Below are 15,976 nucleotides of genomic sequence, written 5' to 3' on the forward strand. Positions count from 1 at the left end.
AATCCCTTCCTTCAGGAGCTGCTCCACTTCGGTTTTAATGAAAACCCTGTCCCCGGCACTGTATCGCCTGCTCTTTGTGGCGATGGGCTTACAGTCGGGGGTGAGGTTAGCAAACAGTGGGGGGGGGGTGACTCTGAGTGTGGAGAGGTTGCACCTGGTGCGCGGCGGGCAATTTGGGAGCTGCTGGCTGCGGACTGTGAGTGGGGGTAGGGGTCCACCGTACGCCATCGTAACACTTTTAAGGTGGCACTGAAAATCTAACCCCAGCAGGACGGCAGCGCAGAGGTCGGGCAGGACCAGAAGTTTAAAATGATCGTACACGGTCCCGTCTACTACGAGTGTCACTACGCAGTAGCTGCCGATGTCCGCCGACTGGGACTCGGAGGCCATCGAAATCCGCTGGTGCGCAGGCAGGACTGGGAGAGAGCAACGCCGCACCGTGTCGGGGTGGATGAAGCTCTCCGTGCTCCCAGAGTCAAAAAGGCAGATTGTATCGTGGCCATTTACCTTAATGTCCATTGTGGAACTGGCCAGCTGGTGCGGTCTCGCTTGGTCCAGTGTAACGGATGCCAGCGTAGGGATCGGTGTGTCGCTGCGGGTATCAGATGAGGCGGTGTTGGGGGCCTGCTGCGTTCCGGCTGTCGTCCAAGATGGCGGCGTCCATGATCCCCATGTGGCTGGAGGCGTCCAAAATGGCTGCTGTACCGGTGGTTCGCACATGGCCGGGAAGGCCCAAGATGGCGGCCCGCATGGCCCACACACGGCGCTGCTGGGGTTCGGGGTGGCTTTGGCCCTGCAGACGTTAGCGTAGTGTCCCTTCTTCCCGCAGCCCGAGCAGATCACGTTTTTCGCCGGGCAGCGCGCTCTGGGGTGTTTTGCCTGGCCACAGAAGTAGCATTTCTGGCCTTGGGGCACTGCTGTCTGGCCTTGGGACACTGCTGCGGTAGTTGGGCCGTTGCTGGGGTGTGGCTGGGGTGGCACGGCGCTATGAGGCGGTCCTACCGTGTCCCAGGCTGTCATTCCCCGCGGCGTCCACGGTGCAGAGGAGTAGGCATCCATGCCCCGGTAGGCTGCATCCAATGATAGTGCAAGTTCAGAGGCTTTGTTGAGGTCGAGGTCACTCTGCTCCAACAGTCGCTGTCGGGTGTAATTGGATCTGTGGCCCGCTACAAAAGCGTCCCGGATAAGTTCCTCTGTGTACACGGCGGCCTTTACATCCTTACAACCACAGGCCCGGCCAAGCACAGACAGTGCCTGAAGGTATTCCACGGTCGATTCCCCAGGTTGTTGTTTACGACTCCCCAGAAGGTGCCTGGCGTACACTTCGTTCACTGGGCGCGTGTACTGGTCCTTGAGGAGCTTGATAGCGTCCGCGTACGAGGCCGCGTCTTGGATGACCGAGTACACTCGGTGGTTCACTTTGGAGGTCAGGACATCCAGTTTGTCCTCGTCCGATTTGATTGCTGCGGAGGCGGTCAGGAATTTTTCGAAACACTTAAGCCAGTGAGTAAACTTGGTGGATGAGTCCGCCTCCCGATGATCTAAGTCCAGGCATGCTGGTGTGAGGATCTTCTCCATTATAAAAATTTTGTTAATAAAATTGATGCGCTATCAATTACTCATAAAAGACTGAGAGTTAAGAGAGTAACTAAAGGCTTTTATTAACAAAAGAATGAAGGTCTGCCTCGAGTGGTCGACCGGTCCAGAATACAAAGGGGCTGGGGAGCAGTCACCTTTATACTAGGACTTGTGGGAGGAGTCAGCCGAGGCATGTCCAGGCATGTACACAGTGGAATACAAACAGTGGTTTACCACAAGTATAATGTGGATAAATGCGAGGTTATCCACTTCGGTGGCAAAAACAGGAAGACAGATTATTATCTGAACAGCAATAGATTGGGAAAAGAGGACGTGCAATGAGACCTGGGTGTCCTTGTGCACCAGTCGCTGAAGGTAAGCATGCAGGTGCAGCAGGCAGTTAAGAAGTCAAATGGTATGTTGGTCTTCATAGCGAGACCATTCGAGTACAGGAGCAAGGCTGGCTTGCTGCAGTTGTACAGGGCCTTGGTGAGACCACACCTTGAGTATTGTGTGCAGTTTTGGTCGCCTTATCTGAGGAAGGATGTTCTTGCCATGGAGGGAGTGCAGCGAAGATTCACCAGACTGATACCTGGGATGGCAGGAATGACGTACGAGGAGAGATTGGGTCGATTAGGCTTATATTCGCTAGAATTTAGAAGAATGAGAGGGGATCTCATTGAAACTTATAAAATTCTAACAGGACTAGACAGACTAGATGCAAGAAGGATGTTCAGAACCAGGGGTCACAGTCTAAGGATAAGGGGTAAGCCATTTAGGACTGAGTTGAGGAGGAATTTCTTCACCCAGAGAGTGGTGAACCTGTGGAATTCTCTACCACACAATGCAGTTGAGGCCAATTCATTAAATATATTCAAGAAGGAGTTAGATATATTTCTTAAGGCTAAAGGGCTCAAGGGATATGGGGAGAAAGCAGGGACAGGGTACTGAATTTGGATGATCAGCCATGATCCCATTAAAAGGCGGAACAGGCTCGAGGGGCCGAATTGCCTACTCCTGCTCCTATCTTCTATGTTTCTATGTAAAGGTGTTAAATAGGCAATTAATGGTGGTATAATGCATTAAAGCCCTAACGAAGTATGTCACACAGTGGGAGGACCTGGGTTCATGCCTGTGGCTGGCTTTAAACTAATTCCTCTCAAAAATGTTAACCAATTTTATTGTTTCAATTTCAATCATCTCCCGTATTGCTTTTCTAAAAGCAGTGTCTTATTAAAAAATAGACGAATACTTACATTTATATAGCACCTTATCATGTAATTGAAACATTTCTAAGCGTTTTTCATAATGAGTTACTTTTTGAGTGCTGTGATTGTTGTTTAATTAGCTGGAGTACAATTTCACAGCCACACGCAGCCCACCAGTACCTTGCCCCATGTGTGAGCCTGGATAGTAAGCTGGCTGTTTGAGGCTAAGCATCTCACAACGAACCAGGTTTTGTGCAATTGTGCCTATTTCCAGCATGGGCCACAGGAGTTCGATCAGGAATAGAAATTCTGGTCATTTTGAATTTTTTCTTCCACTGCCTAGACTAAGATTGGCAAATTAAGCAAAAAAATCTGGACCTGGTCTTTTATTCGCTTATGGGATCTGGGCGTCGCTGGCAAGGCCAGCATTTATTGCCCATCCCTAGTTGCCCTTGAGAAGGTGGTGGTGAGCTGCCTTCTTGAACCACTGCAGTCCATGTGGTAAAGGTACTCCCATGGTGCTGTTAGGTAGGGAGTTCCCGGATTTTGACCCAGCAACGATGAAGGATCGGCGATATACTTCTAAGTCAGGATGGTGTGTGACTTGGAGGGGAACTTGGAGGTGGTGATGTTCCCATGCGCCTGCTGCCCTTGTCCTTCTAGGTGGAAGAGGTTGCGGGTTTGGGAGGTACTGCCAAAGAAGCCTTGGTGAGTTGCTGCAGTGCATCTTGTAGATGGTACACACTGCAGCCACGGTACGCCGGTGGTGGAGGGCGTGAATGTTTAAGGTGGTGGATGGGGTGCCAATCAAACGGGCTGCTTTGTCCTGGATGGTGTCGAGCTTCTTGAGTGTTGTTGGAGCTGCACTCATCCAGGCAAGTGGAGAGTATTCCATCACACTCCTTACTTGTGCCTTGTAAATGGTGGAAAGACTTTGGGGAGTCAGGAGGTGAGACACTCGCCACAGAATACCTTGCCTCTGACCTGCTCTTGTAAGAACATAAGAACATAAGAAATAGGAGCAGGAGTAGGCCAATCGGCCCCTCGAGCCTGCTCCGCCATTCAATAAGATCATGGCTGATCTGATCCTAACCGCCAATCCACTATCACAGAACCATTTCCTGAATCTAACAGAATTAGACACACGAAATAGGAGCAGGATCAGGCTACACGGCCCCTGGGCCCGCTCCGCTACCCACAGGGCCATGACCGATCCGAACCTAGACTCATGTACAAATTCCTGCCCACTCCCCGTAACCCTTAATTCCCTTTACTTCTAGGAAACTGTCTATTTCTGTTTTAAACTTATGTAATGATGTAGCTTCTACAGCTTTTTGGGGCAGCATATTCCATGGACCTACCACCCTCTGAGTGAAGTAGTTCCTCCTCATCTCAGTTTTGAAAGAGCAGCCCCTTATTCTAAGACTATGCCCCCTAGTTCTAGTTTCACCCATCATTGGGAACATCCTCCCTGCATCCACCCGATCCAACCCCTTCACAATCTTATATGTTTCAATAAGATCGCCTCTCATTCTTCTGAACTCCAATGAGTAGAGTCCCAATCTACTCAACCTCTCCTCATATGACCACCCCCTCATCCCCGGGATTAACCGAGTGAACCATCTTTGTACTGGCTCGAGAGCAAGTATGTCCTTTCTTAAGTATGGACACCAAAACTGTACGCAGTATTCCAGGTGCGGTCTCACCAATACCTTGTACAACTGAAGCAATACCTCCCTATTTTTATATTCTATCCCCCTAGCAATGAAAGCCAACATTCCATTGGCTATCTTAATCACTTGCTGCACCTGCATACTAATCTTTTGAGTTTCGTGCACCAGGACCCCCAGATCCCTTTGTACTTCAGTACTTTCCAGTTTCTTGCCATTAAGATAATAACTTGCTCTATGATTTTTCCTGCCAAAGTGCATAACCTCACACTTTCCAGTATTGTATTCCATCTGCCAAATCTCTGCCCACCTACTTAGCCTGTCTATGTCCCCTTGCAGGTTTCTTATGTCCTCCTCACTCACTACTTTCCCTTCCATCTTAGTATCATCTGCAAACTTTGATATGTTACACTCGGTCCTCTCCTCCAAATCGTTAATATAGATTGTAAAGAGTTGGGGACCCAGCACTGACTCCTGCGGAACACCACTAGTTACTGATTGCCAGTCTGAGAATGAACCATTTATCCCAACTCTCTGCCTTCTGTTAGATAGCTAATCCTCTATCCATGCCAGAATATTACCCCCAATCCCGTGATTTTTTATCTTAAGCAATAATCTTTTGTGTGGCACCTTGTCAAATGCCTTTTGGAAGTCTAAATACACTACGTCCACTGGTTCCCCTTTATCCACCCTATATGTTACTTCCTCAAAGAACTCCAGCAAATTTGTCAAACATGACTTCCCCTTCATAAAACCATGCTGACTTTGTCCTATTAAATTATGATTATCCAAATGTCCTGTTACTGTCTCCTTAATAATGGACTCCAAAATTTTACCTACCACAGATGTTAGGCTAACCAGTCTATAGTTTCCAGCCTTCTGTCTACTGCCCTTTTTAAATAAGGGTGTTACATGAGCAGTTTTCCAGTCTGCCGGGACCTTTGCCGAGTCCAGGGAGTTTTGGAAAATTATTACCAATGCATCCACAATCCCTACCGCCACTTCCCTCAAGACCCTAGGATGTAAGCCATCAGGTCCAGGTGATTTATTCGCCTTGAGTCCCATTATTTTACCGAGTACCACTTCCTTAGTGATTTTGATCGTGTTTAGCTCCTCCCCCCCTTTAGCCCCCTGTTTGTCCAGTGTTGGGATATTCTTAGTGTCTTCTACTGTAAAGACTGATATAAAATATTCATTCAGTGTTTTTGCCATCTCCATATTTCCCACCATTAATTTCCCGGTCTCATCCTCTAAGGGACCAACATTTACTTTAGCCACCCTTTTTCTTTTTATATAACTATAAAAACTCTTACTATCTGTTTTTATATTTTTTGCTAATTTACTTTCATAATCTATCTTTCCTTTCTTAATCAATCTTTTTGTTATTTTTTGCTGTCTTTTAAAGTTTTCCCAATCCTCTATCCTCCCACTAGATTTGGCTACCTTATATGCCCTTGTTTTTAGTCAAATACTATCCTTAATTTCTTTACTTAGCCATGGATGGCTGTCTTTTCTTTTACACCCTTTTCTTCTCAGTGGAATATTTTTTTTTTGGAAGTTGTAAAATAACTCCTTAAATGTACACCACTGATCATGTATCGTCTTACCCTTTAATCTATTTTCCCAATGCACTCTACTCAATTCTGCTCTCATACCTTCATAGTCTCCTTTATTCAAGCTTAGCACGCTTGTTTGAGATCCAACCTTCTCACCCTCTAATTGAATATGGAATTCAACCATGTTATGGTCACTCATTCCAAGGGGATCCTTTACTAGGACATTTTTAATTAATCCTGCCCAATTTGATTTGTCCAATTAATATGATAGTTAAAATCCCCCATAATTATAGATGTTCCCTTATTACAAGCCTCAACTATTTCCTGATTGATACTCCGTCCATCAGAGTTGCAACTGTTCGGAGGCCTATAGACTACGCCCACTACTGTTTTTTTCCCCTTATTATTCCTTACCTCCACCCAAACTGTTTCATTATCATGATCTTTTGACCCAATATCGTTTCTCTGTATTACAGTGATTCCTTCCTTTATTAACATAGCCACCCCACCTCCCCTTCCTTCCTGCCTGTCCTTCCTGATCGTTAAATAACCTGGTATGTTTAATTCCCAGGCATTGTCACCCTGCAGCCATGTTTCTGTAATGGCCACAAGGTCATACCCATATGTAGTTATTTGTGCCATTAACTCGTCTATTTTGTTACGAATGCTACGTGCATTCAGATAGAGAACTTTCAAATATGTTTTGTGACACTTAGTTCCTGCTTTTGCCCTTTTTATTACTTTACCTTTTACTCCATACCTTCTGTCCCTTCCTGACACGCTCTGGTTTTTAATTTCCCCACTGCTACCTAAATCTATGACCTTCTCTGTTGTCATTTTTATTATTTGCTCTCTAGGAACCTCCCCCCCACTAGTTAGTTTAAAGCCCTCTCTACAGCCCTAGTTATATGATCCGCCAGGACTCCAGTCCCAGCACTGGCCAAGTGAAGCCCGTCCCAACGGAATAGCTCCCTCCTGCCCCAGTACTGGTGCCAGTGTCCCAGGAAGCAAAACCCATTTCTCCCACACCAGTCTTTCAGCCACGCATTTAACTCTCTAATTTTATTTGTCCTAGCCAAATTCGCTCGTGGCTCAGGTAATAATCCAGAGATTATTACCCTTGTGGTTCTGCTTTTTAATTTGGCCCCTAGCTGCTCAAACTCCCTCAGCAGAACCTCCTTCCTTGTCCTATCTATGTCATTGGTACCAACATGGACCACGACAATTGGATCCTTCCCCTCCCACTCCAAGTTTCTCTCCAGTCCAGAGGAGATGTCCTTAACCCTGGCACCAGGCAGGCAACACAGCCTTCGGGACTCTCGCTCTCGGCTGCAAAGAACTCTATCTATCCCCCTAACGATACTATCCCCTACCACTACAACATTTAAGAACATAAGAACATAAGAAATAGGAGCAGGAGTAGGCCAATCGGCCCCTCGAGCCTGCTCCACCATTCAATAAGATCATGGCTGATCTGATCCTAACCTCAAATCTTCTATCACTCTGCATCCACCCGAACCCATGTGATCTCCCGGGAGAGGCGAAAAACCAGATAAAGACCCAATGGCCAATTTGGGAGAAAAAAATCTGGGAAATTCCTCTCCGACCCATCTAGGCGATCGAAATTCTTCCAGGAGATCACTCTGTCCCTATATTTTCTACAGTACTTACCTTCTGTAAAGGCGATCTCCACCCCAGCCAGGAACAGGAATAAAACCATCTCCTGAAATCTAACAGAATTAGAACACAGTAGGAGCAGAACAAGGCTACACGGCCCCTGGGCCCGCTCCACTACCCACAGGGCCATGACCATTCCGAACCCAGACTCATGTCCAATTTCCTGCCCGCTCCCCGTAACCCTTAATTCCCTTTACTTCTAGGAAACTATCTATTTCTGTTTTAAATTTATTTAATGATGTAGATTCCACAGCTTTCTGGGGCAGCAAATTCCACAAACCTACCACCCTCTGAGTGAAGAAGTTTCTCCTCATCTCAGTTTTGAATGAGCAGCCCCTTATTTTACGATTATGCCCCCTAGTTCTAGTTTCACCCATCATTGGGAACATCCTCACCGCATCCACCCGATCAAGCCCCTTCACAATCTTATATGTTTCAATAAGATCGCCTCTCATTCTTCTGAACTCCAATGAGTAGAGTCCCAATCTACTCAACCTCTCCTCATATGACCACCCCCTCATCCCCGGGATTAACCGAGTGAACCTTCTTTGTACTGACTCGAGAGCAAGTATGTCTTTTCTTAAGTATGGACACCAAAACTGTATGCAGTATTCCAGGTGCGGCCTCAACAATACCTTGTACAACTGCAGCAATACCTCCCTGTTTTGATATTCCAACCCCCTAGCAATAAAAGCCAACATTCCATTGGCCTTCTTAATCACTTGCTGCACCTGCATACTAACTTTTTGAGTTTCGTGCACCAGGACCCCCAGATCCCTTTGTACTTCAGTACTTTCCAGTTTCTTGCCATTAAGATAATAACTTGCTCTATGATTTTTCCTGCCAAAGTGCATAACCTCACACTTTCCAGTATTGTATTCCATCTGCCAAATCTCTGCCCACTTACTTAGCCTGTCTATGTCCCTTTGCAGGTTTTTTATGTCCTCCTCACTCACTACTTTCCGTCCCATCTTTGTATCATCTGCAAACTTTGATATGTTACACTCGGTCCCCTCCTCCAAATCGTTAATATAGATTGTAAAGAGTTGGGGACCCAGCACTGACCCCTGCGGAACACCACTAGTTACTGGTTGCCAATCTGAGAACGAACCATTTATCCCAACTCTCTGCTTTCTGTTAGAGAGCCAATCCTCCACCCACGCCAGAATATTACCCCCAATCCCGTGATTTTTTATCTTGAGCAATAATCTTTTGTGTGGCACCTTGTCAAATGCCTTTTGGAAGTCTAAATACACTACGTCCACTGGTTTCCCTTTATCCACCCTGTATGTTACTTCCTCAAAAAACTCAAGCAAATTTGTTAAACATGACTTCCCCTTCATGAAACCATGCTGAGTTTGCCCTATTAAATTATGTTTATCCAAATGTCCCGTTACTGTCTCCTTAATAATGGACTCTAACATTTTACCAACCACAGATGTTAGGCTAACAGGTCTATAGTTTCCAGCCTTCTGCCTACTACCCTTTTTAAATAAGGGTGTTACATTAGCAGTTTTCCAATCTGCCGGGACCTTTGCTGAGTCCAGTGAGTTTTGGAAAATTATTACCAATGCATCCACAATCCCTACCGTTACTTCCCTCAAGACCCTGGGATGCAAGCCATCAGGTCCAGGGGATTTATCCGCCTTGAGTCCCATTATTTTACCAAGTACCACTTCCTTAGTGATTTTAATTGTATTTAGTTCCTCCCCCCCTAGAGCCCCCTGTTTGTCCAGTGTTGGGATATTCTTAGTGTCCTCTACTGTAAAGACTGATACAAAATAATTGTTCAGTGTTTTTGCCATCTCCATGTTTCCCACCATTAATTTCCCAGTCTCATCCTCTAAGGGACCAACATTTACTTTAGCCACCCTTTTTCTTTTTATATAACTATAGAAACTTTTACTGTCTGTTTTTATATTTTTTGCTAATTTACTTTCATAATCTATCTTCCCTTTCTTAATCAATCTTTTTGTTATTTTTTGCTGTCTTTTAAAGACTTCCCAATCTTCCATCCTCCCACTAGATTTGGCTAGTTTCTTTTAACTCCCACCACTTGAATGGCCCCCCGCTCCATGGTGCTGTGGCCAGGTTGCTCATCCTCCCCGCAGTCCCTGTACCCATCCTCACAGGGAGTAAGAGCCTCGAACCTGTTGGACAAGTGCAAGGGCTGCGGCTCCTCCAACACTACCTCCTGGATCCCCGTACCTGCCTCACTTCTAGTCACACCATCCTGACCCTGGCCACGGACTACATCTGAATTAATTAATCTAATTGGTGTGAATACCTCGTGATACACAGAGTCCAGGTAACTCTCCCCCTCCCTGATGTGTCTCAGTGTTTGAAGCTCGGACTCCAGCTCTTCAACACGGAGCCGGAATTCCTCGAGCAGCCAACACTTACTGCAAATGTGATCACCGTGAGCATCAATGGTGTCCACCAGCTCCCACATATTGCAGCAGCAACACATCACCTGATCTCCCATTCTATGTAATTAATTACATTTATTAATATTATTCTTAAATACCCTCTGCCCCGATTCTAGATGGTGAATATCACACCTTAGAAACTATAAACCAATGAGATTTAAGCTTAAAAAGGGAGAAATACTTACCAACCAATCACTTACCCGGTTTCTGGTGACGTCACACTTGGATTACTTTTTACCTCTCTCCTTCCCTCCGAGTTCCCAGACTGGAGACTGGTAAACCTTACCTGGTCTCTGGAGCCTTTTATAGCCCCGCTCTGCCGCTCGAGTTTACGCCGACACTGTGAGGCCTTACCTGGTCTCTGGGACTTTTATAGCCCCGCTGCTGCCGCTGAGTTCCCGCCGATGCACTGAGGCCTTACCTGGTCTCTGGGACTTTTATAGCCCCGCTGCTGCTGCTGAGTTCCCACCGACGCACTGAGGCCTTACCTGGCCACAGTATTTATGTGGCTGGTCCAGTTAAGTTTTTGGTCAATGGTGACCCCCGTGATGTTGATGGTGGGGGATTCAGTGATGGTAATGCCGTTGAATGTCAAGGGGAGATGGTTAGACTCTCGCTTGTTGGCGATAGTCATTGCCTGGCACTTCTGTGGCGCGAATGTTACCTGCCACATATCAGCCCAAGCCTGAACGTCATCCAGGTCTTGCTGCATGCGGGCATGGACTGCTTCATTATCTGAGGATTTGTGAATGGCGCTGAACACTGTGCAATCATCAGCGAACATCCCCATTTCTGACCTTATGTTGGAGGGAAGGCCATTGATGAAGCAGCTGAAGATGGTTGGGCCTAGGACACTGCCCTGAGGAACTCCTGCTGCGATGTCCTGGGGCTGTGATGATTGACCTTCAACCACCACAACCATCTTCCTTTGTGCTAGGTATGACTCCAGCCAGTGGAGCGTTTTTCCCCTGATTCCCATTGACTTCAGTTTTACTAGGGCTCCTTGATGCCAGACTCAGTCAAATGATGCCTTGATGTCAAGGGTAGTCACTTTTACCTCACCTCTGGAATTCAGCTCCTTTGTCCATGTTTAGACCAAGGCTGTAATGAGATCGGGAGCCGAGTGGTCTTGGCGGAACCCAAACTGGGCATCAGTGAGCAGGTTATTGGTGGGTAAGTGCCGCTTGATAGCACTGTCGATGACACCTCCCATCACTTTGCTGATGATTGAGAGTAGAATGATGGGGCGGTAATTTGTCTCATTTTTGTGGACAGGACATACCTGGGCAGTTTTCCACATAGATGCCAGTGTTGTAGCTGTACTGGAGCAACTTGGCTAGAGGTGCGGCTAGTTCTGGAGCACAAGTCTTCAGCACGATAGCCGGAATGTTGTTGGGGTCCATAGCTTTTGCTGTATCCAGTGCACTCAGTCGTTTCTTGATATCACGTGGAGTGAATCGAATTGGCTGAAGACTGGCTTCTGTGATGGTGGGGACCTCGGGAGTAGGCCGATATGGATCATCCACTCGGCACTTCTCACTGAAGATAGTTGCAAACACTTCAGCCTTGTGTGTGTTACTGAAAACAGCTTCATACTGGAGTGCTCTTTTTTATTTTTAATTATTAAAGGATTTCCCATGGTGCTGCTTATGATAAGTTGGAGAGTATTCAGTTTTATAAGGATTGGAGCATTATACCATGCAGTGCACAATATATGATTCTGCTGCAAAGGTGCAACTGTGTGCAATTAGCCTGCCTCTATAAGACCAAAAGGTCTGATTACTATAAATAGATATCTTATTGAAACCTGTGTCCCTAGCACAGCACCAGAATCCCCCTTCCAACTTCCCCATGCCACCTGGAATAAAAAGAGAAGCTTCACAATCAAGCCAGTACCCTCTACCTATTCCGGCACCATCATTCTTCAAACCCATACTTGTTTCCCCTGTTCCTCCACCTACTGCTTGGCACAGTAGTACCACCCTCCAAGTCAGATGGCAGGGGCACAAGGACTACAGTTTGGGGTGCTAAACAGCATAAACTCATTCACAGGGGACAACAACTTTAGGTAAATATGAAGACTACTGACATTTAAATCGCAGTTTCCAGCAGGCATAAATTAATTTAGAAACTTACCATTGGTCATCAGAAGCTGCCCACGTGAAAATCCTGCTCCCATTACCTGACAAATTCTAAGCTCTTCATGTTCTTTCATAGGGCTTCTAGTTCACCTGTCTCTTTAAGGTTACTGCTGCCCTTAAGGCTTCTTTGATGCTCCAGTTGAGCACCCAATGTGCATATGTGTTATTTAAATCAGGCCAGACAGGAAGATAGGCTGCTGAGGTCATGGTTCCTTTGGTGTGCTGCATCCAAATTGCTCTCAGACGGCTCCGGGAGAGGAGTATCATCCCTGATGGTCTTAACAGAGGACTGGTGATCTACTTTTAATAGAAGAGATTTTAATAGACAGGATTTAATAAATATAAATTGTTCCATTTGCTAGGTTATTACTGGTGAACCATGCTATGAGAACTTTACCACTAACTATACTCACATATTTCATACTGTTGCTTTAATAAATCACGTATGCTAATTCATGATGTTTAAGTATTCTAAAGTAAAGCCTTTCCTCAATCTGTTTACACAGCTTTTAAGCTGTCTTTAACTTGGCTTCCTAATCCAAAAAGTATTTTGTTCAACGGAGGGCGGGTAGGAAATTATTTGGAGTTGAAGTGGTAAAATATGAAACAAGGTGTGCCAGGTAGACCAGCAAGAAACAGAGACAGACTACCTGTCCTGCCATTATGTTACCAACTACATCTGTTGACCCTGGCACACCTACCTGCAAGTGACTGAGGAGCCTCCATAGGCTCTGGGTCGGCACAAAGTTAGTTGTACAGCTGTACCATCTACTGCAAGGACATCTGCAGCCAATTGAGAACATAGGAATAACACTGCCAGTGTCAGGCAAAGATCACCACTGCCCTCAACTTTTCTGCCTTCGCCTCCCATCCTGCTAGTATAGGGATCAATACCGTCAATGTGTGCTGCCCATAGATTTATTAAACAGATGACTGGTGCATTGATCAGCATGGCCAGCATTTTCATCTCTTTTCCCACTAAATAGTCACAGCTGGGTGGGGAGGATTAACATCGACCCCACAGTCTTTTAGTCTCTAACATTTCAAAGGCCCACCTCAGACAAGTACCACTGTTTTACTTATCCTTGTGTTTCAAAGTTCTTGTTCATTTTTTTTTAGTTTAGGGGTTTAAAAGCTGTTTAAACAGATTTAGGAAAGGTTTGACTTTAGAATGCTTACACATCATGAATTAGCACGCACAAAGTATTAAGGTGCTCACATACTGATGCATTTTTCAAAGTAGATTGGTCATTGATAGTAGCTATATTGCCATCTGCCCCCACCATTTGCTCCTCTTCATGTGTGCACTCATGCTTGCAAATGTTAATGAGACAGGCACAGGATGCTGTTAGGTGCTGTCTTGTTCTAGACCACTGACAACGCTGCCAACTGCTCTTCCAGCACTGCAATGATATAAAAGGGACAAATGTTAAAAGGCTGGCTCACCTTCAAATAGTGAGTGAGTGAGAAGGGGAACCAGAAATAAGAAATGGATGGCACTAGCCCTTGGGGAATGCCTTAGGCTTCACTTTCCCATAGTCCCTCCATGTTCTTATTTCCAAAGGTGTCCACGATCAACTCCTCCAAGAGAATGTAAGACTAGTAATTTCCGAGCCCTCTTCCAGTTCAGGTCCGTTCTCTTGTATCTTCTGCCAGTTTCTCATGATGCATAAAAGTAGTGGGAAAAAAACACATCCAAAGTTACAAACATGTACTCAAGCTCCAACTCACCCTGTGTTTCAGTAAGTGACCGTGTATCATTAAACTAGGTTGTGGTAGAGTGAATTATGTATGAAGCCTTTGAAGATCTGTGCATCAAGGCTTTCAATCATCAGTTGCAGCTTGTATGTGTGCCCATCTGGAGTATGGAAAAGAGCTGTAAGATTGTGTGAGGACCTGACCTGGGACAGCAGTAAATGGGCAACAAGTTCCTCAGGTTACGCCATCTTCTTTTGTATCTGTTTCCAAGTCATGTCAGTGGTGCACACAGCGTTGACGCTGTGCACCTTCTGCCAGGCATGTTGCACTGCTGTCCTGTAGGGAGAAAGCCCTAGAGTGCCAAACAGGGAAACCCTTTTCCCATCCACCTCATGCAGTAGCATGTCCCCTTTGCCAACTATCAGAAAGGGTGTTTAGATGCTGCACTCTGATTCCTGATTCCGTATCTATTTTGGCTGTCACTGGTTTTTGATCAGCAACTTTTTTGCACTGTAAAGTATTTGAAAAAGCAAAAAATAAATTGAAAGATTTCCAGCTTTTTTGCTTCTTTGCCCGACGTACCTTTAAGTGGCTATATCCCTTTCATGGGCTGCTGGTGTACTACCCTTTTCCTCCTTCCCTCCAGCTCCCTCTCTTTCTTCCTCTCTCTCATTCACACACAGACACACACATACACACAGACAGACACACACACAGACACACACACACACACAGACACGCACACAGAAAGACATACACACAGACAGACACACACACAGACACACACACACACAGACACACACACAGACACACACACACACAGACAGACACACACACAGACACACACACAGACACACACACACACACACAGACACACACACAGACACACACACAGACACACACACAGACACACACACACACACACACACAGACACACACACAGACAGACGCACACACAGACAGACACAGACAGACAGACACACACACATATATAAAGTCAGATTTTAGATTGTTATCTGATTTGTACGATAATGGTTTTAACTCTCTCTCTCATTCTCTTAAGGTATTTGCGCACTATATACCTTGGCATCCGAAGCCGTCGAAGTGGGGAGCTTGACCGCTGGCGCTTTTACTGGAACATGGTGTATGAGTATGCGGATGTAAGTATGTTACATCTGCTGGCGACATTTTTGGAAAGTGCTCCACAGCTTGTGCTGCAGCTTTGCATCGTGATTCAGAGCCATCGCTTTGAGGCGCTCCAAGGTAAGGAATGATCCGTTAACAGCAGACTACTGGTTAAAACCTGAGTTTTGTCATGACTATGGTACATAACATTATGTAGTAATTACAATAGGGAAATAGGCCATTCGGCCCAATCAGTCGGTATTGGTATTTATCCCACGTGCTCACTCTGTTCCTATATTGCTTTATTCCCCGTTCCTTCAACCACCTATTGAACCCATTCTTAAGTGTTAACATGAACCTGGAATTTCCTCAGAGCTGCGCCCACTCCTCCTGCAGGTGTGGTGGCAACCCTGTTTCTGTTCGTAATTGGGGTTTCCGATGCAGTCCCGTTAAAGTTACGGCGGCAACTGTGTGGAAATTTCCTGCCATGATTTCTGCTTCAGTCACTCGCTCTGGCAGTGCCTTCCACGTCCTCACGTAAATGACATGTTTGAATCATAGAATCATAGAAATTTACAGCACATCGTATCCGTGCCAGCCGACAAAGAGCTATCCACCCTAATCCCACTTTCCAGCTCTTGGTCTTGTAGGTTACGGCACTTCAAGTGCATATCCAAGTACTTTTTAAATGTGATGAGGGTCTCTGCCTCTACCACCCTTTCAGGCAGTGAGTTCCAGACCCCCACCACCCTCTGGGTGAAAAGATTTCCCCTCAACTCCCCTCTAAACTTCCGACCAATTACTTTAAATCTGTGCCCCCTTGTTATTGACCCTTCTGCTAAGGGAAATAGGTCCTTCCGATCCACTCTATCTAGGCCCCTCATAATTTTATAC

At 45.9% G+C, this 15,976-nt stretch overlaps 1 protein-coding gene across 1 annotated transcript in view; it reads left to right on the top strand.

Annotated features, from left to right (window-relative positions):
- Positions 1–15,231, top strand: part of LOC147114890 (XK-related protein 4-like) — a 397,677-nt gene extending 382,446 nt beyond the window's left edge. The window contains exon 2 of the mRNA XM_085993958.1: positions 15,021–15,231. Coding sequence (XP_085850084.1) covers positions 15,021–15,231 — 211 coding nt within the window. The remainder of the gene's footprint in view (positions 1–15,020) is intronic.
- Positions 15,232–15,976: the final 745 nt, after the last annotated feature.

Source organism: Somniosus microcephalus, chromosome 7 (genome assembly GCF_052327205.1).
Source record: "Somniosus microcephalus isolate GS21.2 chromosome 7, FLI_Smic_1.0, whole genome shotgun sequence".
NCBI lineage: Eukaryota > Metazoa > Chordata > Chondrichthyes > Squaliformes > Somniosidae > Somniosus > Somniosus microcephalus.